At 37.6% G+C, this 26,016-nt stretch overlaps 1 protein-coding gene across 3 annotated transcripts in view; it reads left to right on the top strand.

The window, feature by feature from the left end:
- Positions 1-2,002: 2,002 nt before the first annotated feature.
- The window catches only part of HMCN1 (hemicentin 1), a 531,301-nt gene continuing 507,287 nt past the window's right edge, over positions 2,003-26,016 (top strand). For all 3 annotated transcript variants that reach the window (XM_077157239.1, XM_077157240.1, XM_077157242.1), the window contains exon 1: positions 2,003-2,644. In XM_077157239.1, coding sequence (XP_077013354.1) covers positions 2,377-2,644 — 268 coding nt within the window. In that variant the 5' untranslated portion in view covers positions 2,003-2,376. The remainder of the gene's footprint in view (positions 2,645-26,016) is intronic.

A 26,016-nucleotide genomic window follows, 5' to 3' on the forward strand; every position in this document is an offset into this window, starting at 1 on the left:
GCACTAATCCCCCCAAAAGAAAAGAAAAGAACAACAATTAAAACCTGGAGTGCTATAGTATATTTCAGAGCAAAGAACATTACTAGGGACAATAAAGGTAATTTCATAATGATAAAGGTATCAATCTAGAAGTCATAATCCTAAATGTTTATGCATCTGATAGAGTTTAAAAATGCACAAAGCAAAAAAACTGATATAATTGCAAGGAGAAATAGACAAACCCACAATTACAGTCAGGGATTTCAATACCACACTCTCGATAACAGCACAAATAGGCAGAAATCAGTAAGGCTTTAGAAGATTTGAACAAAGTGATCAAACAGCTTTACTTAATTGAAATTTATAAAACATTCCACCAAATAGCATTCTTTTCAAGTGCATGCAGAATTTTTAACGAAGTGGATAATTTAATCCTTGTTAAGTAGGTACTATCATAATACCCATTTTACAGATAAATAAAAGCATGAAGAAGTTAGGTAACTTGCTGGAGGTCATAGAGCTATTAAACATTTTAACTGGGCTTTGAACCCAGGTTATCTGGCCCAGAATTTATAACTTTAAGCTCTGCAATCCACTTGGGCAACTGCAATAGCTCAGAATTCAGTGAAAACTCTGACTTGCTATAATTTCCCTTTGAAATAAACAGCATTCTCTAAATACTCCTCAGAAAGGAAGTACATCCCCCCTCGCTTCTCATGTTCCCACTTAACCCAAACGGGCTGTCTAATTCCTTTAAGTGACATGACTTACAGTATCATAAACTCAGGTCCCATAGCCGCTGTGTCTGAAAGAGAAGACAGTTGTAAACTATAAAAGGCTCATGGGAGCTGGCTCTTTCTTAGGCTGCATTCATGTCACATGGGTGGCTTAATGCTAATTTGAACACAGATAGAAACATGCCTCTGTTTGTCCCTCTTTTTCAGGAAAGAAAATACACTTTTATTAATATAAAGCAAAGAATCCTTGGCTCATGGTTGACTTTCTTTGCCCACTCTCTTTTTGTATTATTAATATTATAGTATATATAATAATTACAACTTAGAAAAACTTTGCAATGTTTCCAAGGCAAACTTTATTACTCATTGACAAAAAATGCCATAGAAGGGAACACATTTTTTATGGCTCTTTTGCTGAGACTGGAGGCATGGCTGTTCAATGGGAGGAAATGTGAAATGGGGATATTACTTAGTCTCAGCATTCTATGGGGAAGATACAAACCACTCAGCAAATGTAAATCTTGATAATGAAATTTTAAAAAATCATATTTCTCTTTATCATGAATTCAGTGTTTCTTCCTTTTTTGCACTTTGATCTCTGTCTCTCTGTTCTCATCCTTTCTACTGGACTTCCATCCTGCGTTCAGACCTGACTTCCTTCCCTTCTACCATATTTCCTAACTACAGTCAGTTACTCCCCAGTTCCTGCTGTCTATTTCATTTCCCTCAACTGCCCCTTTCCTTTTCCCCTAACTCCTTGCCCATCTCTTTCCTCCTTCCCTTCTCACAGCTCCACAGTCCCCGAGGAGATCAAAGAGTGATAGTGAGGCTGCAGCCTGGCTGAGAGAATTTTCCAGCTCCCCTCTTGGCTGGGCTGAGTTGTGTCCGTGGGGCTGAGGCTGGGCTTCTTGGTTTCAGGCTAGAATTATGAAAGAGGTATCTGAAGCCGTGTCACCCGTCAGAAAAATGAAATTCCCTTTGTGCTAATTATGTGCGGCGTCCTTCAGTTTGGGTCTTTGTCACACATTCTGGAAAGCCATTGTTTACACTGGGGTTTTGAGTTTAGAAAGTGCTGGTGAGAGTGGAGCTGACACTGAAAGTGCTTCCCTGGTACTGAATTGACCCTAACATCAGTTGAGGGAAGTCACTCTCAAGGGGTGGGGGGGCTCCAGAGCAAAGAAGGGGGGACGCAACTGGCCAATCAGGAGGCGAGGCCGAGCCAGGATTCCCCTCCTTGTTCCTGAGCTGCAACAGTGGAAAGTTGGGAGCCGCAGTCGCTGGCCCAGCCGGGAGAGCGGCAGCGGCGGCGGCGGCGGCCGGAGGGCAGAGGGACTCGTGCCCGGCGCTGTAGGGCTCAGAGCTGCCCCCCGGGGCATGGACCCGGCGTTCTGCCCGCACTCCCTGACACGCTGCCCGGGGCCCGCGGGCAGATAGCAGTCTAGAGGCAGAGGAAGAAGCTACGTGCAGACAAAAGCTGCAGCATTTCTGTTCTGCTCAGTCCCTGGAGGGATTGGGGTTTGGTGCCTGTGCATATCTGATTCTCCAGCTCCAAACTTTTGCTAGTTCAAAGAGATTTCAGGAGTCTAATGACTTACTCTGAGAGGAAACCCTCTGCCTGTTGAGTGCTAAGCTCTGTGCTTAGGCGCTCAGGAAAAAAAAAATGATTTTCTGGGAAATTGTCCACACAGTCCTCCTGGTTGCTCTTCTTTATTCTTCCCTAGCTCAAGATGCAAGCCCGCAGGCAGAGAGCAGGGCTGAGGAAATTCCTGAGGGGGCTTCCACTTTGGCTTTCGTGTTCGATGTGACTGGTTCCATGTATGATGATTTAGTTCAGGTTATCGAAGGGGCTTCCAAAATTTTGGAAACGTCTTTGAAAAGACCTAAGAGACCTCTTTACAACTTTGCTTTGGTGCCTTTCCATGATCCAGGTAAGGGAAATATTCATTCTTTGTATTTGTTATTTCTCGTGATGACGTTATTTCTTATGCTGTGAAATTGTTGTATTGTCAGGAAGTTTCAAAAACTTTTTTTTTTTTAATGTGTAGCTAAATATAACTGTAACAAAGAATTGCTCTCTGCCATCTGTGTTTGCGCTGTGATACCTACTCAAGTCACAGCTATGGAGTAGGTGCCTTGTTTAGGCACCTCCTAGAGTGATCCCCAAACTCTAGGAATACAGACTTAAGAAAAACAGAACCAAGGGCCTCAAGCAACATCAAAATCAGAGTTAATTGACTTTTTCATTTCGAGTTAGAGAATGTTTAATTATGAAGGCTAACTTGGACATAGTATTCAGCAGCAATGCTTTAAGAGCTAATTTCCACGTAGAGAGCACACTGTGAGGATAACTCACACCAGGTGTGTGCGTGTGTGTGTGTGTGTGTGGGTTGTTGTGTGTGACACAAGGAAGCTTGTAGAACTGAAGAGATGAAAATAGAAGAGAGCGGCCATTCATTTCTTAATAGAAACTATTCATTTTTGCACCAAGTCATCATTAGTTAGGTTCAGACACGGATATAAACATTGTAACCATGCTTCATCCAGTAGAAATGCATGAAGTTTGGTATGTCTGTGTGCTTTAAAGGTAGTTGAAGCAAAATAACTTTACTTGTGCCCCAAAGCCGTGGGTTTCTGTTGCTCTACTGTAATATGATCCTATTTACTTTCTTCAGTTTCTCTTTAAAGTGGCACCTCTCTGTGAGGCTCACAGGATCTCTTATTGTCATAGCCCAGGGCAGCTTGCAGGGGAAGCCCTGGGGCTTTTTGTCTAACATCCACCTGAGATTCACTAGCACACACACTGCCCGGTTGAAGAAATAAAGCTGTGGTTTCTTAAAAGTTCTCCCCAACAGTTCTCCCATATTTTCCCTGCTTTGAAATTCTCTTTCTTCACTAGAGGACCTTGACACAGCCTCTTCCCGATGAGAGCATCATATTGAGAATCTCAAATTCTTTCCGTGTGCATTTTGCAAACATATATGCGTTCAAATCATTAATGGGTATTTATTAATGTGGTAGGTTTCAGCTATTTCAAAAAAATGGCACTGGAAGAAATTTGGAGGGAAATTGAACTTTCTGGGATTTTCATGTTCTTCAAAATGATGAAAACAATAACCTATCCAATTCTTTTGGAAGGTACATCTTATTAGTAATTTCTGTATCGATTAAACATGAAATGTTCTTTATATTTGAATAAAAATGGAATGGCCGTTGACTGAGTTTACTCTCTTGGTAAGATAACTCAAATACTATGATGTTTTGATTTATTAAATGTCTAAATGCCAATCATGATGCAGTTCAAGGCTTTGTTATTTGGGAATAGCTTATGTATGTTGTTTCTGTATGGATAAATCTGAAGCTGACTTAAAAATAAAGTAAAAATTGTTTTCTTTAATTATAGCACTGCAGGTCTCCAAACAAAAAATTTTTGTGAAATTATATTGATGCATACAAAACACAAAAATTGCCTTAAGTTATCAGGGGAAATGAATCATCATAACATTTGTGAGTGATAGGAGAAAGTAATGGAATAAATTGTATTATGATGTCCTGCCTTCCAGTTGTTACCAAATGGGAAAATTTACACATTGCTGCAGTTGACTTTCCTATAATGTAGAAATCATGATTCAAAATGGGGGAAATTTGGCATGTCAGTAACAGATGAGTAGTAAATTAGAGCTCTTTGAATTAAAATGTGAGACAAGAATTTTAAAAAATTAATTTGTGTATATAATTCAGTAAAATTATTCATTCTTTTTCCATTGTAGTTCAAAGTAGACAGAGGTGGCCAAATGTTTTTTACTATCTGAGTCCAATTAAAATATTTTTGAAGATAAAGAGGGAAATGCAAAGTAAAACATACTATTAACCTTTAATGTAGTTTACTAATTCACTTTAATAGTGTGTATTATTATCTTTGTGTTAATCTGAGACTTTTTTCTCTCTCCCTCTCTCTCTTTTCATGTGTATGATCATGAAGAGTTTTTTATTCACTGCTTGATGGTCATCTTGGAATAACAGAAATGCCTTTGAATGGGGACTGGCTGTTTTACTGTGTGACCTTAGAAAAGTTAATCTACCTTTCTGAATCTCAGTTTCCTCAACTATAAAATGAGAGAATTGAATTTGAATAGCCCTAAGATCATTTCTCTAACTGCAAAAATTTTAAGGCTACATTTTTACATGTGGTTTCTCGTTATAGTCCCTAATGCATATTCTTATGGTTGGGTGGTCGTACTGACATGGAAAGCAGTAATGTGTGGAATTTCATATAATAACTATACTGAATAACCTTCAAGTAACCTTGAATGCTTACAGCTTTTCAAAGCCCTTGAATACTTACTATCACATTTAACTAGATGAAATAGTGGCTAAGATTTGAAGTATAGTTTCCAGCTTTTGGCAAAAACCTGAGGGCCTTTTCTTTGGACCTCTGCATTAGGATTTGGGGCAAGGTGTGTGTGTGGAGGTGGGAATTGGGGTAAAACTTCAAACACAAAGAAAGCACAGACATAGAGGAGGAAGAACATCTGCCAAGCTGACAATGAGGTGATGGAATAATTCAGAGTCTGTGTGTGTAGGAAACACAATGTTGGAAGACCAGCAATCCATCTGTAGTAGGAAGAGATGCCAGAGATTAGGGGTTATGGAAATTCAAGGGAGCCTATTTCTCTCTTTCTTTCTTTTGTACGTTATACTTAATTTTTATTTTTTGACTTTTTATTGTAGTAACATATATACAACTCAGAATTTTCCATTTTAACCAAATGTACAATTTAGTGGCATTAATTACATACATGTTATTGTATGACCATCAACAACATCCATTACCCAAACTTCTCATCATAAGCCAGCCTTTTGATACTAATATGCTGAGTTTTCCACTTCCACAATGACATTTAATATATTAATTTTTGCTGGGCTTTGAACAATGCTGAAAAACGTATTCCATCTTCCTCAGAACACAATTTTGGGGAGGGGCGATGGTCCCTCTGATTACAGCTCCTTTCTCAATGTCTCATTTCCCCTCCTCTCTGTAAGGTAGGTCGCAGAGACAGAAGGATATAGAATGATGTAGTGTGTTTTAAAGAGTTATTTTTTAAAAAGAAAATTTCTCTTCTTTCTCTTTCACAATTATGTCCCCACTTTTCTCCCAGGCTATCTTATACCAGTCTACATTCATTTATTCTTTCACTCATCTATTATGTTTCAGGCATTGTATTAGGCAGTGGTGATAAATAGTGAATAAAACAGACAAAAGTTTCTGCCTTCATGGAGCTTACATTCTATGGGGGGAAGAAAAACAATAAAGGAAATAATTTAAAAATGTATAATATGTCTAATGATGATATTTGATACAAAGTAAATAGAAAGAGGGGGGGAAATAGCTTGGGGGTTTGGGGTGGGTTGAAGGCTTTGAAATTTTCAATATGAGTGTCAGGGAAGCCCCCACTTGAAAAGGTCACGTTCAAAGAAAGACATGAGGAAATTGAGGGAGGAAACAATGACATCAGGGGACTGTTGCAGGCAGAGGAACAATAAATAAAAAATCCTCATGGTAAAAATATGATGACACATTCAAGGAATAGTGAAAAGACCAGTGTGGCTGGAGCACACAGTGAGCGACTGAGAAGAAGTTAGGAGGTGAGGTCAGAGAGATGATGGGAGGCAGATCACGAAAGGGTGTATAGGCTACTAGATCTTTGGCTTTTACTCTGAGTGAGATGGGAGCCACTTGAGAGTTTTGTGCAGAGTAGTGACATGCATTCACACAATCATTCGGACTTTTCATTTGAGATTTAGTTTAAATCAGGGAAAGGGCAGAAACAGGGAGAATAGTTGGAAGACTTTTGCAATAATTCAGACAGAAAATGATATTTTAGCTTATGTCAGTTGATAGCTGGAACTTTGAGAAATAGTTGCTTTCTGTGTTATTTTGAAGATGAAAGCAAAAGAAAGGACTTGTTGATGGACTGGATATGAGGTGTGAGGAAAAAAGACAAGACAAATACTGACGATTTTGCTTGAGTGAGTAAAAGGAAGGAATGGCCATTCACTGAGAAGAAGAATGAAGGAGAAACAGATAGGGAAATCTGGAGATAGGGTATTTATTTTTGGATGTCTTTCAGTTTGAGATGTCTTTTGATATCCAAAGGGAGATGTTGAGAAGGAGTTGGATATAAGGTTTTAGAGTTCAAGGGGAGAGGGTTTGGTCATAAATATAATTTAGTATCCAAAGCATGTACATAGGTGGTATTTAAGCCTGTAAAACTAGAAGAGACCACTAAGGGGCAGACCATAGATGGAGAATAGAAAAGGTCTGAAGACTGAGACCTGGGACATTCCAATTTTCAGAAATCAGAGAAACGATGATGAGTCAGAAAAGCAATTCTGAGAAACTGATGTCAGGGAGGTAGAAAAGGAGTGTATTATTGTCCTAGAAGCCAAGAGAAGAAAGTGTTTCAAGGAAAAAGGATTCATCAGTCAATTAAGAGGACAATTGGCTATTCAGTTTAGCAACGTGGAAGTCATTTGTGACTCCACAAGAGCAGTTTCAGTGAAGTGGTGGAAAGTGGTGGGAGCAAAAGCCTGTTTGGAGTAAATTCAGAATAGGACGGGTGAAGAGCAAAATCTTTGTAATTATACTTCTGTGTCCAACTACTGAAAAGGTTGCTTTGTTCATGAAACTAAAATAAAATTTAGATTTGATAAATGTTTCAACCAGTACTTTATAAAATGCAAATGTAATGTAGTAAAAACAACATCCAGTTTATGTCCAGTATTCTCTTCTTATTCTATTACAAAATACCTGTTGGTTGAACAAATCAATTCATCTTAGGCCTCTCTTTCTCCATCTAAAAGTTACTGCATTAGTGAGTTACCACCAAAGTCCCTGATTTTAATTATCATTATAATATAGTGAAAGGTAAGCGACTGCAAAGAGACCCAAAGTAGTCTCTTTGGGAGAAAGAGAAGCATTACATATGTTTCAGCATTTAAGAGTTTCATTATAATGAAACGTGTGAGAGCCTCAGTGGCTTTCTCTGTATAGCTTGGTAGGACCTACAGTGTTAACAAAATATTCCAGGACTTCTTTCATAAAAAAAGATTCTCTTAGTATATTTTTCTGAGTGATAGAAAAATCACCTGTAATCACATTAAGTAGAAAGCATTTTATAAGGATATTATTGCACATTCAGACCTTGAAAGCCTATACAAATTTAGATGAACTGAGCTTCAGATAGAAATGTTTTCAGTTTCAAGATTTGTAGAAAAAAAAGAGCCAAGGTGCTATTAGTTTCCCTTTGCCTGTAGCCCATTTTATAGAAAGAAGGGTTTTCAAGAGAAAAAACCTGGACTTTTAGGTCCAAGAGAAATCCAACTGGAGGAAATGTACTAAAATTAAAGAGTGAGAGATTTTGGTTAGATAATGAAAAATATTTTAACCTGAAAGTGTAGATTCCATGTCACCGGATATTTTCTGAGGATATGTAGGGATGTTTCACTTTGTACAATGCAGATATTCTTCCAAAGTATAAAGACTGAATTTTGGTGAATTACCTATTTTAAATGAATTGAGGATGTGTCCTCTATTATGACCATGTTTATTACTCTCACATAATGAAACTTTCTTTTTCTTTTTTTGAGTAGGGTAAATTGAGGTCCGGTCTTTTAACTTAGTGTTGTAAATCAAAATTTGGCTTTGCTTATGATTAATCTCTAGTCAAACAAACAGTGACCATTCCAGCTTTTATAATCCTGCTTTCTTACCTTTCTCCCTGCCTGGATATTAAAATCTTTGGACGAGGATGGCTCTGTTCCTCTTATAGACTTGGCACACAGTAGGAACCCAAGAAATGTTTTGGGAATGTATGAATGAGTGCTGCAGATAAGAGCAGATGATTTCTCTGGGGATTATAATCTTGCCTTTCAGATTTTACGATTTTACTTTTTAAAGCACAACAACAGTAAGAATAATAAAACAACATGATTTTCTAATTAGGCATTTTGGTGAATATGTATCTCCCATCCAAGCTTGAATATGAAATGGAAGGATCGTTGAGAAGCCTTTGAATATTTGTCTGGATTTTGTATGCAGTCTGGAACATCTCAGCTACGTGCTATAAGGCAGTCTGCCTACCTTCCAATTTAACTGGATTATTGAAGGAATGTCACAACAAATAAACTGATTTCCAAGAAGCATTGTGCAAAAAAAGAATCCACATCATAGGTCATTTTTGCAAGGCTCATACTTGTTTTTGCCTTGTTTGATCATCCCCATAAGGAATTCCCATTTTTATGAAGAACAGAAAGAATTGAACACTGGACTTATGTGAAGTAAGATGTAATGATACTGATTTTCCCTACCTTAGTGATGTTATCATGTAAGAACAATAATGTATGTGAAGGTTCTTTAAAAGTACTATAGGGGCGGGCCGCGGTGGCTCAGCGGGCAAGAGTGCTTGCCTGCCATGCCGGAGGACCCCGGTTCGATTCCCGGCCCCAGCCCATGTAAAAAACAAACAAACAAACAAAAATATAATAAAATAAGAAAATGTTTCCCTTTCTTCCTCCCTTCCTTCCTTCCATCCTTCCTTCCTTCTCTGTCTTTCTTTCCTTCCTTTCCTCCCTCTCTCTTTAAAAAAAAAAAAAAAAAAAAAAAAAGTACTATAGAATGTATGATGTTGCTCTTACTTACTGAATGACTCACATTGATCTATAAAGATTGAATAGGTGCTGAAGGGAAGCCAGTTATTAAGGGAACTAATAGAACATATATACAATAAGACTAAGAAATTAAATAGAAATTAAGTGTCATCTACTTGGATGACAATCAACCTATAGGCAAATGACAGTTTCAAACAGTTCAATAGTAGTGCCATTTTACTATACTCAATATTTGAGAAGCACATATCCTTTGCTCTATTGTCCCGTTTAGCCCTAGGTTACTGCCTGATCATTGGGAAATCAGTAAGAGAATCTAAAAACCTGAAGATACGCCATTATATTCATTTATTCATTCTTTCATTTACTCACTTATTAGTCATAACTGACTTCTTATTTGGCAGGGACTATGCTAGGTACTCTTGTTTCAAAGAGGTCTTGATTCAATAATGCATAGCTATCAAGAAGCTATGGGGAGAAGGACAAGAGATATGATAGTAATCACACACTATTATCAATGTTGTAAGAGAAAGAAGTGCTGGGTGCTGTATGAGCCCTAGAGCAGTGTATCTGAACTGAAATCAAGAGAGTAATGGTCTGCAAAGGTTTTCAAGGTGGCGAAGTGCCACCTTGATGAAAATGCTTAAGTTAAAAGCAGTTTAATCAAAGCATTAAGGAATTTGGATTTCATCCTAAAAACTATGGGGAGCCTTCAAGGATTGCAAGCAGTGCGTGATATGATTAGGTTTGAATTTTAGATCTCTATCTCTCTGGTGAATTGTAACAAGGCAGTCCTGGGAGTTGGGAGAGGAAATCTGAGAATGTTGCAGTAGTTTAGAGGAGAAATATTGAGGTGACTTGGTTATAGAGAGAAGTCTAAGCTATTAAAAAAATCCAATTGTCTGGGCTTGCTCCTAAAAACTTGCAAAGAAGGGAAATATGTTTGCCTCGTGTAAATTAAGGTATGAAGACAGCATACAATGGGAGAGACAAATTAAGCAAAGTTAGCTTTAAGAGAGAGAATTACTCACAGGCCAGTCTTGATAGTAAGCTCCTCACATATTAATGAACCAAAAGTGTGGCAGGAACAGCAATGACAAGTAGAGTTACAGAGAGATAGCCTTAAGCAGTGTACAACCAAGTTCTGTCTAGGGTTCACAGTGTTTGTTCATTTTACACTTGAATAAGTTCACCCATCAGGAATATTCTGTTTATCCTTATAAATATGTAGTGATGTCATTACATATTCAGATCATATTATTAACTCTCACTAACAGCCTTTTGAGAATTTAACCTCATGTACTTTCGTTATGGGGAGAGTATGCTCTCGTCAGACAGACACATACGTCAGGTTCATCAGACAGTTACAGTCTTCATTGGCAACACATATTTTGGCCTTCTTAGTTTTTTACATCAGTCTCTATTGTTTAAATTGTTCTGACAGTGTCAAGTTCAAGTTTCTGAGTTTGCAAGTCTGAGAGCCAGACCTTGACCTGTGGTGAATTTGTCAAAGTAAGTGTCTCCCTGTGTGGAACTGTTTGGGTGGCCAGTCTGACTCCAGGTATCACCCCTCAGCGTTTCCAATTGTCGGTGTTAGTATGAATAGTGCCAAGTATCTGTTCTGTCCAGTTGAAACTTATATAGATGACAGCTGAAGCCATCGGAATAAATGAGATCATCCAAACAGTGTGTAGACTGAGAAAAGAAGGAAGCAAGACTAGAACTCTAGAGAATACAAGCATTTAAAAACAACCAGGAGAAGAGATGTTCATAAAGGATTTTGGAAAGGAAAGTCCAGGGAAGTAGGAAGAGAAACAGGAATGAGCAGTGTTTGGAAATCTAAAAAGTTGTTAGTTTTGGGGAGGAGAAATGGTCAATTTGTCCATTAATAAGGTTACACAAATAAAGCCTACATAGTTTTGAGCTAATAGGGACAATATCATTGGAGTTGAGGGGGCCACAAGGCTGAAATAACAGGAAAGGAAATGGAATTAGCAAGTGCCATATGTATCTTTTATGAAACAAAGCTTAAGTGGTTAAAAGTACAGGTCCTGGAGTCCATTTACTTGCTGTATCATCTTAACTTCTCTGTGTTTCAGTTTCGGTAAACTGGGGACAATAATTTTATCTACCTTTTAAGGTTGATGTGAGGATTGATTGAATTAATAGAGGTCCAAGAATTAGCGTAATTAATTGCACACAGTAACTTCTTAATAACCATTAATTATTGGGACTAAAAGTTGAGGAAGAACATTTTTTGTAAGATGAGAGAGGTGAGATTGTTTAAATACTGCTGGGAAAGAGTTAATAGAGTATAAGAAATTAAAAATGCCAAAGAGAGAATAGAGTATTTGTGGAACCAGAACTTTGAGGAAACAAAAGGGGATGGGATACAAAGCAGAGGGATTGATTGTAGGCAGGAGAAGACCTCTGGACCACTGCGATAGGAGAGAAGTGGGGTGTAGATTGCATGGTCATTAACAAAGTGGTAGGTATGGATGCAGGGTATTGGGTGACAACCTGCTTGATGGCCTCTTTAAGAAACAGAAAGAATGATTATTTGGTGAGAGGAGGGAGGCTGTAGAAGTCTAAAGGGTTTTTGAAGAATGTTGGAGTTTTGGAGGAAGAACATGACTGTGGGCACATAGAAGTCTTTCCGGGAGATGAATGTGTAATGCTGAACACTCCAAACTGTATGATTTCCTCCCAAAGTACTGAGCAGCCTGGGTGTAAATTGCTGAAGTAGATGGCTGATTTGATCCAGAGCTGGGATTTTGCAGCATAGGTGGGAGTAAAGAAATAGGATATACTTGAAGATGATACTGATGAGAGAGACTGAAGTGGCAGATCATAGGGTCATATCTGGATGCAGCAGACTAACAACAGTCAGGATTTTGTATGCGAAGGACCATATGACAAGGGAGTTGAGAATGTTGGTATGAATAGCCAGGGATTGATCATGGTATTTAGCGTGGGTGGAGAAGGCCACCAAACAAGAATGTAGACCCTGGGATTGCAGAGATCAGGGACTTGAGGTTGCAGAATTGAACGTGCATGCTAAAGTAACTTAATCAATATCAGAGCTTAGAAAGACAAAGAAGACAATGAATCTGGCATCAAAGTTGTATTTAATAAGAATTATTGAGAAGTTACCAGGTGCCAGTTTACAATGATGAAGAGGGCTAGAGTGCGTCAAAGATAGAGTATTAATAAGGGTTCTCCAGAGACACAGAACTAATAGGATATATATTTGTGTGTGTGTGTGTGTAAATATTAAGAGATTTATTACAGGAATTGGTTCTTGTGACTCTGGGAATTGGTAAGTCTGAATCCCATAGGGCAGACCTCAAATTGTAAACTCAGTGAGTGAAGGTGAAGTTGAATTCCTGAAGGAGGTAGAGATAGAAGATCTCACTAGAGAATACAGGATACGGTATTTCTATTCTATAGAGGATAGAAATCCTCAAATGTTACTTTAAGGTCTACAACTGATTGAATGAATATCATGAAGACACTGCACCTTGCTGAAGGCAATCTCCTTTGTTCATTGTGGATGCAATCAGCTATGGATGCAATTAACTAACTAATGCTTTAAATCCATCTATGAAATACCCTCACAGGAACAATTAGGTCAGTGCTTGTTTGATCCAACAGCTGTACATCATAACTTAGCCAATTTGACATGTAGTATTAGACATCATAGATGGCATACATCTCAAAATGGCAGGTATTTTCTCATGCTGGTTGAGGAATAATGGACTGGGGTGGATAAATGAATTGATATCCATGGGGTGAGATAGAATAAACAGAGTACACTGGGGAGGGCTGCAGGGGAGGTAGTGTCATCAAGGGAGAGCCTTATTTTAGTTAAGAAGAGAGGTAGATAGAGGGTTCTCATGAGAAGATCATCTGGGAGGTCACAGTATTTGTGAATGTATAGGAGAGTGAAAGAATGGATAAGGGGAGAGAAAAAAATACAAAAATGAATGATTTGTATTTTGGGCAGTGGCTACAGATGATGATGAGGTAAAGCAGGGTGGGAAATACTGGTTGCAAGCTTCTAACTAAAGATCTGGTGTAAATGTTTAATATTGATTCAGGCTCTGGGAGAGCTGAAGCCTGATGAAGTCAGCTGAGGGCAGAATGGCTGGCAGAGACTACCGAATAAACACCTCATTTCACATCTTGTCTCATATTAACCTAGGCTTAGTAGCATAATTTTTATTCCTAATAATTACAGCTACCATTTTAATTTTTGAACGCCTACTATGGAACTGGACTAGATACATTGCTTACTGTATTTCATTTAAACTTCACGGAAACTCTAAATGGAAGATACTATTTTTACACATGAGGCAATTGATTCTTACACACTATGCACTCTCACAAAATGTACAAAATTTCTTGAAAAATAATAGCTTTCCACAAGTTTTTTTGCTTTGATAAATGCATGAGATTTGATAAATGTGTGATATGTGCCCAAGAAGGCAGGGAAAACTCAGCAATTAACAGTAAAAAACAAACAAATAAAAACCTTTAAAAACTTAAATTAGGAAGACGCGTTCTGTTATAGATGTTTGGATCAGGGAATATCACGAACTCTAAGCTCTCCCCTTTTGGATAGAAACAGGTCCTCTGTGGGAATTATGGGGGAGAGGCATTAATATGTTTGATTAGCTATTTAAGTCCTTGAAATAATTTGAATTTTTAAAAAATCTGTTGAATTTTACTTTTAAAGCATGGCATTTAATAAAGTTTTATTTAATTTATTTTGGAGTTCTTGCTTTAATTTTGAAATGGGAAACATTTTAAAGGAGCTAGGAGTATTTGGGGTTTTTATAACCCTATATTTGTTCCTTTCTGGTTTTTTTTTGAAACTTCACACTAATTGTAGCAATTTTCCCATTAGCACCGAACATCTGAGAACCTTCCTTTAAGCACTGTTTTACAGCAGGTGGGAGGAATTACTTGAAGTTCCAGGGTTGGAAGGCACAACGTCACAAAAAATGCTTCAGGGCAACCTGTAGCTGCCCTTCTGAAGTTTTGAGATGGGCTGATTAAATTAGAAGGAGGGGTGATGGGACGGAGATAAATACATGAGATTGGTCTTTTCCCTATTTTTTTATTTTAACCAAGTAGAAGGCCAAGAGAGCATATTATTGCATTAACTACAGAGAATAAAATTCTAAAAAGATACTATATTATCTGGAATATCATTTCTTAAGATCCAAAGAGAAATCTGTTTTGCTTTGTTTTTTAGTTCATTATTCCTACTTCAAAGCCCTTTGCCTGAGCACACGGAAAAGGTCATCTCTATTGTTTCATATTCCCCAGAGTCTTTCCAGTGCTTCTTAGGCGGACATACTTACTAACCCTTTGATCAGATCATCACACTTTTGCCTTGATGTTTTCTCCTAAACCCTATTCTATTTTGAAATGTCCCCCTGTGTGCCATTTTTTGGTCTCTAATTAAAAGATTTTCCAAAATTTCACCTCTTCCAAGGAATTTTTCTGGAGTATTGGGGAAGTGTGTTTCCTTTTAATGTTGAGATCCCTGTTATATTTATTGTAGTTTTAAAAATTATTCTTTTTATGGACTTAATTTGTGCTTGTAATAATCAACAGTTGATTTGATTTATCTTGACAAAGAAAAAATTGGTAGAATTAGAAGGGCATAGGTTTTGATGGAATGGATTCTAATAGCAAATAGATCAGCAGTTGAAAATTGCTAAACTACTAACTTCTTAAAGTCTTAGTCTGTTCATCTGAGTGAATTTCAACCCTACTTCCTTTGTAGAGTTCTTGTAAGGATTACATGACAAAGTGTATGTAAGACATTTGTATGAAGCCTGACATAAAGTAAGGACTCAACAGTGTTCTATAAGGAAAATGTCATTTGATGTAGAGTGTAACTGACCTCTTGACCTCTTGGAGTCTAAACTTATTAGTTTTATATGAGGCTATAATCAGTGGCATACTGGTAAATATTTGACAGCTGGCCCTTGGGTTAAGGGGTTGGTGAGGAGTGGAGTCCTTATTTGTAGGATTTGTTGATTTTCATGAATAAATGCTCCTCTATGGCCAATTGCATAATATTAATATGATATCACTGAATGTGGAGTTGAAAAAAAAGATGTGTACAAGTGGCTCTCACCCTCTACTTAAAATCCATCCCATAAAGGAGATTTATGTCTAAATGAAAGAATATTTGTGAAAGGACTTAATGTAAGGACTTAATGTAATTGACATTCATTAAATGTTAGTTTAATTTCTCTTGGACAAGTCTATTAGGCATTAATTCTATGGCAGTAGAATTAGTTCTATGGCAGAGAAAGATTGAGCATTTTTTTTTCCAAGATAATTTTGAGTAGCTTCAACAGCAGATACCCAGAGGGGACAGGCAGACAATGCCAATACAGCAGTGGGACAGGAGGGAACTACTATCTGCTTGAATCTCTGTCTGGGCATTTAGTAGGAATCTCACATGTATTTCCCACTCCCAGATATCCCTGTCCCCAGCCCCCAGGCATCTTTCCCAGTGTTAGCCACCTCAGTGAAGGGACTACCGTCTTCTTAAAATTGTTCAAGACAAAACCTTTGCAGTCATCCTGGATACTTTTCTTTCTATCATATCCCACATTCAATCCTTTTGCAAATGCTGTTGGCTCTACCGTCCAGATAATTTTTAATTTGACCACTAGTCACCACCCCTACTCCTACCCCTTTAGCCAGAGCCACTTTAGCTGGTCTCCCTGCTATTGTCCCCAGAGCTCCTTTTAAAATGAAAGGCAGATCACATCAGTCTCTACTCTGCTTTCTGTCTTCTTACTCACTTCAATTTTAGTATATTGGCTTCTTTCTTTTCTCTGGACATGCCAGGCACACTCCTGACCCAGAGTTGTTGCTCTTGCACCCAGATCCTTTCCCCCCCAGATCTTGCCATAGCTTGCATCATCGCTTCTCGTGGCCCTTGGTTCAAAGTCACCTCTTCAGAGAGGCTTTTCCTAACATCTGATCTAATAAATCTCCCCACATGCTTCTTTCCTCTTAACCTGTGCTTTAGTTTTCAAAGGCTGCTATATACCACACAGTGGGTTGTCTTAAACAACAGGGATTTATTGTCTCCTGATTTTAGAGGCTAGAAGTGCAACATCAAGGTATTGAAAGTATTTGCTTTCTCCCAGAGTCTGGGGCCATTTTGCAATCCTTGGTCACATGGATCCTTGGTCACTCTCTCTTTTTCTCTGTGATTTCAGCTGACTTCTGCCTTCCACTAATTTCTGGCTTCCACTGACTGACTGTGTCCAAATTTCCTTTGCTTATAAGGACTCTAGTCATACGAATTAAGGCCACTGTGATTCAGTTCAGCCTCATCTAAATATTTGAAGATCCTATTCACAAATGAGCCTACACCTTGACTAATAACATCTTCAAAGATCCTATTTACAAATGGGTTTAGACCCAGAGGACAGGGATTAGGACTTGAATATGTCTCTTTTTCCTTCCTTTATTTTCAAACTATTTTGAACAGTCAAGTTTAATCTTATTAGTTTTATTATGATTATTTATATATATGGACTTACTCCAATGATATCATTTTGTGCTTTCTATTTAGTGTGAGTTTTATTAATTGGCTTTCCTTTTTTCCTGTTCTCTATTAAATTGATTGTTTTCAAACCGCCCCCCCCCCACCTCCTGCCATATTGATTTGGAAATCATTATCCTTAATTTGACTGACGTTAAGTTAGTATTTCTAGACTGCTGTGTAATATGAGGGGCTTAGGGTTCTTTGCCTTGATCGTCTTCTTCCATCTTCTATATTACTGTCGCTGTTCTATTATTATTGTTGACTGATATTTTAGATCTACCTTGTTTTTAAACACATCCAAGTTAGTCATTTTGTTTATATAGTCAATAATTACTTAGATCTGTTTTGTTGTTTAGTGATTCCTTTACCCATTGGTGCTTCTAGTTCCTTTCTCTCCTTCCTTTTGGCTTCTTAGTTTTTTCTCCAGGGTTTCTTACATTCTTTGATGGTTTTCCAAGGATGTATGTAAGTAGGAAATCTTTTATCTGTATTTGAGAGTCTGTGTATAGCACCCTAATTCTTCATGAGCAGTTTAGTTAGGTATAGAATTTTGTACCTAATCTTGTCAATTGAAGATATTATTTTAGTGTCTTCAGTGGAAGCATTCTTTTGTTGTTGATGAGAAATCTTCTGTTAGTTCCATTGCTGTTGTTGTTTTAAGATAAGTTATCTATCTTTCCTCTATGGTTATTTTAAAATGATCTCTTTGTCTTTCTGTTTCTGTGGTTCCCTGTTAAGGGTCTCAGTGTGGATTTGATTTTGTTTCTTACACTTAGAACCTAGATTGCCTTCCCTACCTGAAGGAAACTTTTTATTCAATTCTGGGCAATTCTTACTATTGAATTTTCATATATTTCCTCTTTCCATCTTCTGTAATCTCTCCTTCAGGAAACCCCATAGTATATTTTGGATTTTCTCAATCTTCTCCAAGCTCCCCCTCCACTGCCCGCCCCAGCCACTTTTTTTTTTTTAAAGTTCATGTTTTCCATTACTTTTTCACTCTTTGCTGCATTTTGGACAATTTCCTCAAATCTTTCATACTGTTCTCCAACTCTGTCTAATCTACTGTTTAAGCCTTCCACTGTGTATTCAATTTCAGTGCTATGTTTTTTATTTCCAGAAGTTTTATTTGGTTCTTTTTCAAAGCCACCTATTCTGTTTTTCTTCATTCACTCTTCAATACTATAGTTTCTTACATTTTATTTTATTATTTTTAGTTCTTAGAGTATAAATTCTCTCATCTTTTTATCTGCTGATGCTCTCTCATGGTGATTTATTTCCTTCTATGATTGGTAGTTTTTTGCAGTGAATGCATCTTTAGCAGAGAGTCCAGAGCATCCTGAATAATATGTGCCTACACAGGGCTTTTGCATTTGCTATTGTTAGTATTCTAAAAGTTTTACTATTTGTGGGGTAATTTTTTGTCTTTGGAGTCCTGCAACACACAGTTAGTACAACTCCCATATCCTTATACATTGCTGGTTAAGGTTTCAGTTTTTCTCAGAAATGTTTTCATCCCCTAGAGACTTGAATAGTTTTCTTGCCAGCTCTCTGGATTGGTAGGAGGAATTTTTTCTTAATCCTTTTTTTACTGATAGGGTTCTGCTTTGTAAATATGATTCGTAGAGGCTGATAACATTAAAACTGAGTCATATAGACATTAAAATCTTAGTAACTAAGAAGTCTGTCAAAGCATGACTCTCCTTTGTGCTGCCATGGTGTCAACTGAAGTTTATAGCTGGTTTGAGTTCTCCTTCTATCTTGGATACCTGGGAGTAATTCTATTTATTTTTATCATTCAAATTCAGCTTTTTTGTTAAAAAGGATATTTTTATTTTATCCAGCATTTCTGTTTTATAGGGGGAGGGTCTTCCATGTCAACTAAGTCTTCCATGCTACTAAGAGATCACTTTTCATATTTTCACCCTTTCCCTTGTCTCTATATTCTTTACCCATGTCCAAATCTCTCCTATTTATAGAAGTTCTTTTCATAGTAAAAATATCTACATACAAGGAAAACTCTAGGTCCAGGTAATTTCTTAGGAGAGTTTTACCATTTAGTCAAGGAAAACTAATCACGGTGTTCCAGAACTACTTTCCAGCAATAGAAAAAAGGGGAATACTTTCCACGAGGCTAGCATAACTCTGTACCACACAGCTGACAAGGACAATACAGAAAAGCGAATTGCAGATCAAATTTCCTTATGAAACTAGATGCAGAAATTCCAAAGAAATATTAACAAATGAATCTAGAAGTACGTAAAAAGGAAGATGAATAATGACCAAGAATAAAAAGATTTGTTTAGGGCAGTGCAGTGGTGGTTCAGTGGCAGAATTCTTGCCTGCCGTGCTGGAGTGTCCTGGGTTTGATTCCCGGAGCCTGCCCATGCCAAAAAAAGAGAGAGATTTGTTTAACAGGTCAAAATAAATCATTATGATTTATCTTAGTAACAGGTAAGAGGGGAAAATCATATATTACAAAAGATGCAGAAATCTATTATATATCCATTATTACCAAACAAACAACTCCTAGTAAGCAAGGAATAGAAGGAGAACTTTTTTTTTTTTTTTTTTTTTTTTTTTTTTTACCTGGGTGGGCACTGGGAAATGAACCCAGGTTTCTGGCATGGCAGGTGAGAACTCTGCCTGCTGAGCCACCATGGCCTGCCCAGAAGGCAACTTCTTTAGTCTTAAAAAACCAAAAGAAAATAAACTTCAAATAACTAAACAACAACCGTTTAATTTGATGGTGAAACTGAATTTTTCCCTTTGAAATTGCAATCAAGATAAAAATGGCATATAGAACTTTTAATTCTAGGGGATCTATACCAATGACTTTGTTTTCAATTCCAATATTTACTTGTGATTCTTTTTTTTCTCATGGTCAGTCTAGAAATGTTTGTCTATTTCAAGAAAATAGTCTTTGGTTTTGCTAATCATCTCTAATTTTTTGTTTTCTATTTCATTAATTTATAGTCCTATCTTTATTATTTCTTAGCTCCTTGTGGTAGATTGAATTATATATTGCAATTTAGACATATTCTTGGTCTTTACCTGCATTCCTGTGGATGTGAACCCATTGCAAGTATGATCTCTTGAAGGTATTATTTTAGTTAAGGTGTGGTCCCACTGAATGAGGGTGGGCTTTAATCTGGATTCCTGGAGACCTTATAAAGCAGAAGAAATTTAGACATAGAGAAAGACATGGGGAGAAGCCAGAAACAAGCATTCAGCAGGAACCTGACAGAGAACATAAAAAACAAAACAGCACCATGTGATGGGAAAGCCAAGGAACCCCAGGATTTTTGGCACCCATCATGCTGCTCACTCTGGGAGAAAGCAGACCGTCTAAGCTTTGCTTTGATTTGGACTTTTGACCTCTGAAACTATGAGCCAATTAATTTCCATTGTTTGAGCCAACCCATTTTGCTGTTTGTCAGAGATGTATGATGAACAAGGACACTTCTAAGTTCCTTAATTTTGTTCTATTGCTCCTTTTCTAACTCAAACTTTAAGTGTTTATGTTATCTTTTTTCCTTATAATACATATTCATAATTTTTAACTTTAACTCACATTTATTTTCAAGAATCATATCAGTTGTATGCCACAGATTTTGGTATGCTGTATTTCTGTTGTTATTCAATTTATTTGTTTTTTTGTATGCAGTATGGCAGGGTCACATTTCATTCTTTTTCCTTGTGTGTATAGCCTTATTGTAGGACTACTAGTTGAATTTTTGCTTGCTTTTTTTCTTTGTTTCTTTTGTTTGCTTGTTTGTTTGTTTGGGAAGTGCATGGGCTGGGAATCGAACCCGGATCTCTCACATGGCAGGCAAGAATTCTACCACTGAACTACCTTTGCACCCCTCTGTCATTTGATTTTATATACATTGTAATCTCCATTGTGATTTCTGCTTTAATCATCTTTAATCATATTTAAGAGTGTAGGTTTTAATTTCTTAACATACTTTCTAACTTCTTTTTTTAATTGTTGAGATTTCCTTTATGGACTACTTTGGTCAATTATTATTTTTTAAGTATTTTGAGTATGTTTGAAAAGCATCAGTATTCTCTATATGTTGAATGCTTGATTCTTTATATATATTTGATCAATTTGTTAATTATATTGAGAGATGACATAACATAGTGGTTAAAATTGTAGGTTTGGGAGCCAGACTGCCTGAGTTTCATTCTTGGCTCTGCTATTTACTAGTATAACCTCTCTATGTATCAGTTTCATAGTTTGTAAAAAGTGAATGATAATAGTTTGTTCTCATGGGATTGTTTTCAGGGTTAGATAATTAATACATGCTTAAAATAGAGAATAGTGCCTGGCACATATTAAGTGTTATATGCCTAGATTGCTATTGCTCAAATCTTTATTTCTAAATATGCTTCTTTGCTGGCTCCTTCAGTTTGTGATAGAAGTATATTGAAGTCACCCAATATGATCTGTGTTTTTTCTTCTTGTATTTTGGTCAGGCTTTACTCTGTACATTATAAAGCCATGATGTTGTATGCATACAAAATTATTATTACAATGTATAACTGGGCAGTTTATCCATTTTAATATTGTACAGTAGTATCTTTCTTTATCCCAGGGCCTCTACAAGCCCGTGTGCTGCTTTTGTGGAGGTTAGGAAAAGTCATACCCTGTGCTTGGGCAGGTAGTTTGGATGAAGACAAATTAGGTAGTTGGGGTTAATTGGGCAGCAGTGGGTTGTCTCTAGGAATGATTAGAAAAGCAAGCCTGCCTAGGTTTTGGTATACTTAGTGGTCACAGGGAAACTAAACTGGATTGGCCATATCTGTGGATCGGAAAAAGAAAGAAAAGAAAATCATGGTTAACATGTTGGCTGAGAAGTGCGTGGGAAGCAAGGGGTATTTGAAATATCAAGCCCACAGGTAGAAGTGGACCAGGAGAACGAGTTTGAGATCTGAAGGGGTCTGCAAGATGGCACAGTAGGACAGTAGAAACTTCTCAAGGTTCTGGAGGTGGGTGCCTTCAAACAAACCCATATGTAGGGGGAGGGAAGAGTTGTTAAGGGTGTTCAGACCCAACCTCTTCCCAATGTGAAGAGTCTGGGTTTCCTAGGGTTTGCCTGATGGAAAGGTTTAACTCCCTTCAGCAGGAGAAATAGAAAGTTAGTCACTACTTTAGTGCCCAATGATGTGACACTGGGCTGTCACTTGAAGTCAGGCTCTTTGTGGGCTGACTCTGAGGCTCCCAGAGATACTCTTACACTTAGGCATCTGTTTTCTGCCTATGTGGAGTCATTTTGTTCGCCATGTTTTCTTGGTTCGGGGTCACTTGAGATAAACCCAAATTTGCTCTCTCCTGCAATTCTGAATTCTGAGAGAAGAAATCCATCTGGTGATTTATGTGACCTGGATCATCTGGAGAGAGTGTTACTCTTTAAATACTTGAAACGGTGACTAAAAAGTCGTACAAAATGATGACCTAAATGAAGTACTATAGATCAAAGTGCTGGGTTTAACACCTCTATGCTGTGGTGTTTAGACTGTTAAGTTCTTGGAAACTGGGCCCTGTTGAGGTAATGCCATCACACGTCAAAGCCAGCTTTGGTGGTAAGCAGTTCCTATTCCAAAGCAGTGAAGTTGATGTTGGCTGGGGTTTGTTTCTATGCAAAATAGGCATTGCTCCTATGTAAGCGAATGAATTGAGGACCGAATGCATAAACAGATATTTATCGCACATGGTTTATGGGCCAGGCAGTGTGCTACATCCTGGAGATGTACTAATAAATAAGATAGCCATAATCCGCACCATCTTGGTGTGTATCATCAGGTTGGGAAACAAACATTAAACAGTGAATGAAATAAAATGAAAGAAGCAGTAAGAAAGTGTTGTTTATGTCATGTAAACTCGTAGAAACATTGAATGGTCTCAACTGACAAGAAGATATCTAAGTCTGCTGATATACTGTTCCATGTTGCATGCATTTCTTATTTAGACGTGATGTAGCCTAGAAACTCCATCTCATAGTTCTCAGTTCTCACGTACATTCTTCTTGGGGTCGGCCTTGAGGTGATTTTCAGGAGGAAATTGAGAATTTTCCTCAGAGGTTTGTGAGATTTGAAAAGCAGGAGAAAATTACTTGATTCAAGAGATTGTCCAGATGGCTTTTAAATGTCTAGGCCAGACAGTGCCACCACTAGCCAAATATGTCTGTGAGACTGTCTTTCATGGTTTTCTTTCCTCTGGAGGAAACTGCTAAGTCTTAGGGTACAGTGCCAGTATAAGGGGCAAGAATTCATTTCTTGCCACTGTGAGACTATTCATGTTTGGGTATTCTAGTATGAGGCAAGGAAACCCAGAGAAAAAAGTTTCAAGTATCTTCTCATTGGCTTGTGGAAGAGATCACAGCTGCTTTAAAGGCCATGCCTGCAGTTCAAGAGTATTTGAGGACTAAAGCAGTCCAGGGCAATAATGCCTGATGTGAATTAGAGGGGATTGGAGATCTCCATTTATTCCTTGGAATTTGGGGGGGTGGATTTTGTGGGAGCTCGGGATGGGACTAAGGGACCAGCCATGAGGGCACATTTGGAGGAAAAGAGAATAAAAGTTGCATCCCTTAAGTGGCAACCTCAGAAAGCATTCACTCTTCCAAAATATCAAATCCAGAAAGCACCCGGAAGTGAAGGGGTGACAGTGGAAGTCAATAAGCCAGTGTGGGAATGGTGCATCAATTCTTTGAGCCAAGTTTTTTATTTTTTATTTTTTTAATAGCACTTCCATGTTGAAACTTAGGGGTAAGAGATAGTTGTTAATGGCCAGTTCGGTTTCTCACAATTCCCCTTCACACCCATTCACCAACTAAATTGAGTGGCTTCAGGTTTCCTGTGCATACTTTGCTGGCCATCATGTCTTTACTTCTCCTTTTCTCGTTGCGTTAGGAGAAGATGCAAAGTCAAGGACACGGGTTTTACATAAGATAGACCTGGGTCTGAAACTGTTCTGCCACAGTCACGGGACTTTGGGCAATTGACTTAACCTCCCCCCACCCCCACCCCTTATTTTTACCTACGAGTGTTCTAAGTTGTCAAGTCAAACAATTTTTTACTCCCTCCCCCAACACACACTGTCAGCAAATTTTGCTCTCCCTTATTCCAAAATTTATTCTTAATCTGTTTAGTTCTCTCCACTGCTTGCATACAGTCATTATCATCTCTCTTCTCAACTTGTACAGTAGTTTTTCATCTAATCTCATTGTCTATCTTGCCTACATCCACGTAACAGTTATGGTCAGCTTTTAAAAATGGAAAAAATGACATCGTCTACACATTAGATGATGTGTAGAAAGCTTTCAACTGCTTCCCATAGGTTTCAAATAAAATGTAAATTCTATCTTACGGTCTATGGCACTCTAGGTGGTCTGGCCCCAGTATTCCTCTCTACATCTCTCCTCCTATTCTCTCTCCCCCCCAGTGTATCCCAGCCATCTTACAACTTTTCTAGTATTCTCAGGTCATTCTCATTTCAAGGACTTTCCACTTGCTATTCTCTCTGCCAGGAATATTTTAGTCTCCAGAGAGTTCTTTCTTGCCCACTGAAGTAGCCTCCTCTTGCTTCAAATCACTCTTCATCATATTACTGTACTTCATTTTAAAAAAAAGGTATCATTATTTAAAATTATTCTTGCGAATGTGTAAATGTATAGGCTTGTTTATTGTTTTCCTCCACTAAGCTATACATTTCATCTGTTTTTATCACTGATGTGTTTATAACTCTTAAAATAGTACCTGGTTCATGGTAGAATGCCAAAATATATTTGTTCAGTGAATGAATGAATGGATGGATGAATGTTATTTTCTTCATGAAGCCTTTTCAGAATACTCCAACTCCAGGTAATTCCTTTTCCCTTGGAGTCCCCATTGTGTCTCATCTGTATTTCTTTCTGAATTTATTGTGTTGTTACTTGTTTTAGTTATTAATGATTATCATGTATTTTCCACTAAATTGTAGAGTCCTTGAGGGCAGAATTGGAGGGCAGGCATTCAATCAACATTGGTTGAATTATGAATCAATAACAAGCAATAACATCACCCTAACTTAAAATACTGATAGAAGAGGCAGGCTGAAAAATGTCTATAGATTGACTCACTATCACTTCTAAACACACTTGATTGACATTCAGAATATAATCAAACTTGTTGTAAGACATTCTCTAGGAATGTGCTCACCATGCTCATGCTGTTATTTCAGCCCTATTAGATTTGGGGAAAATGAATTCATTTTTTTCGTTGGCCAATACACAGCATCTCAAGTTCTTTTACTCTTCTAATTCTGTAGCTGTTCTACTTTTGTAACCACAAAGTTACAGTTTTCATACCAGTTGACATTCATTATTTTAAAACCTTTTCATTCTCTTGCTTCTCCTCATCTTCCTACTTTTTAAAAAATTAATTTTTGAACTCAGTAGTTTAGAGAACAAAAATTTACTAAGTACCTTCATATTTAAATCCCATTTTATCCTTATATCAAATCTGAGAAGTACTTATTTGTTCCATTGTGTATATGAGCTGACTAAAAATTAGACGGGTGAAATAGCTTATTCAAGACTACTCAGTCAATAGGTGCTGGAAGTGGGATTCAAACCCAGGTAGTCCTGATTCCAAAGCCATATTACCAGGCTATCTCAACAGTGTTTTTTGGAACTGTATTAACAGATGAAGCAGAAAGAAACATTATTGTTTGTGGTTATAAACATTTGAGTATATTGTCTGTTCCCCTGCAACATATTGTCACTGTTTCAACTATGGCAGTAATGTGGGTCCACTGTACAGATGGGGAGAATTGCAGAGAGTTCATTATATGACTGCTGAACTTTGCTTCTCTTCCTGCCTTTCCTGTGATATTTTCTGGGATGGGAAGACTTGGGGCGTTATGATGAATTGGTTATTCTATTATTATTCTATTAGATTCTATCCTAACCTAAGAACAAAGAGTCATAAGGAGAAAGGCTTCTCATATATATATATATATATTCAGGGGGATCTAATGGAAATAATATAAAAGATGACTTC

This window comes from Tamandua tetradactyla, chromosome 4 (assembly GCF_023851605.1).
Source record: "Tamandua tetradactyla isolate mTamTet1 chromosome 4, mTamTet1.pri, whole genome shotgun sequence".
In the NCBI taxonomy this organism is placed as follows: Eukaryota; Metazoa; Chordata; class Mammalia; order Pilosa; family Myrmecophagidae; genus Tamandua; species Tamandua tetradactyla.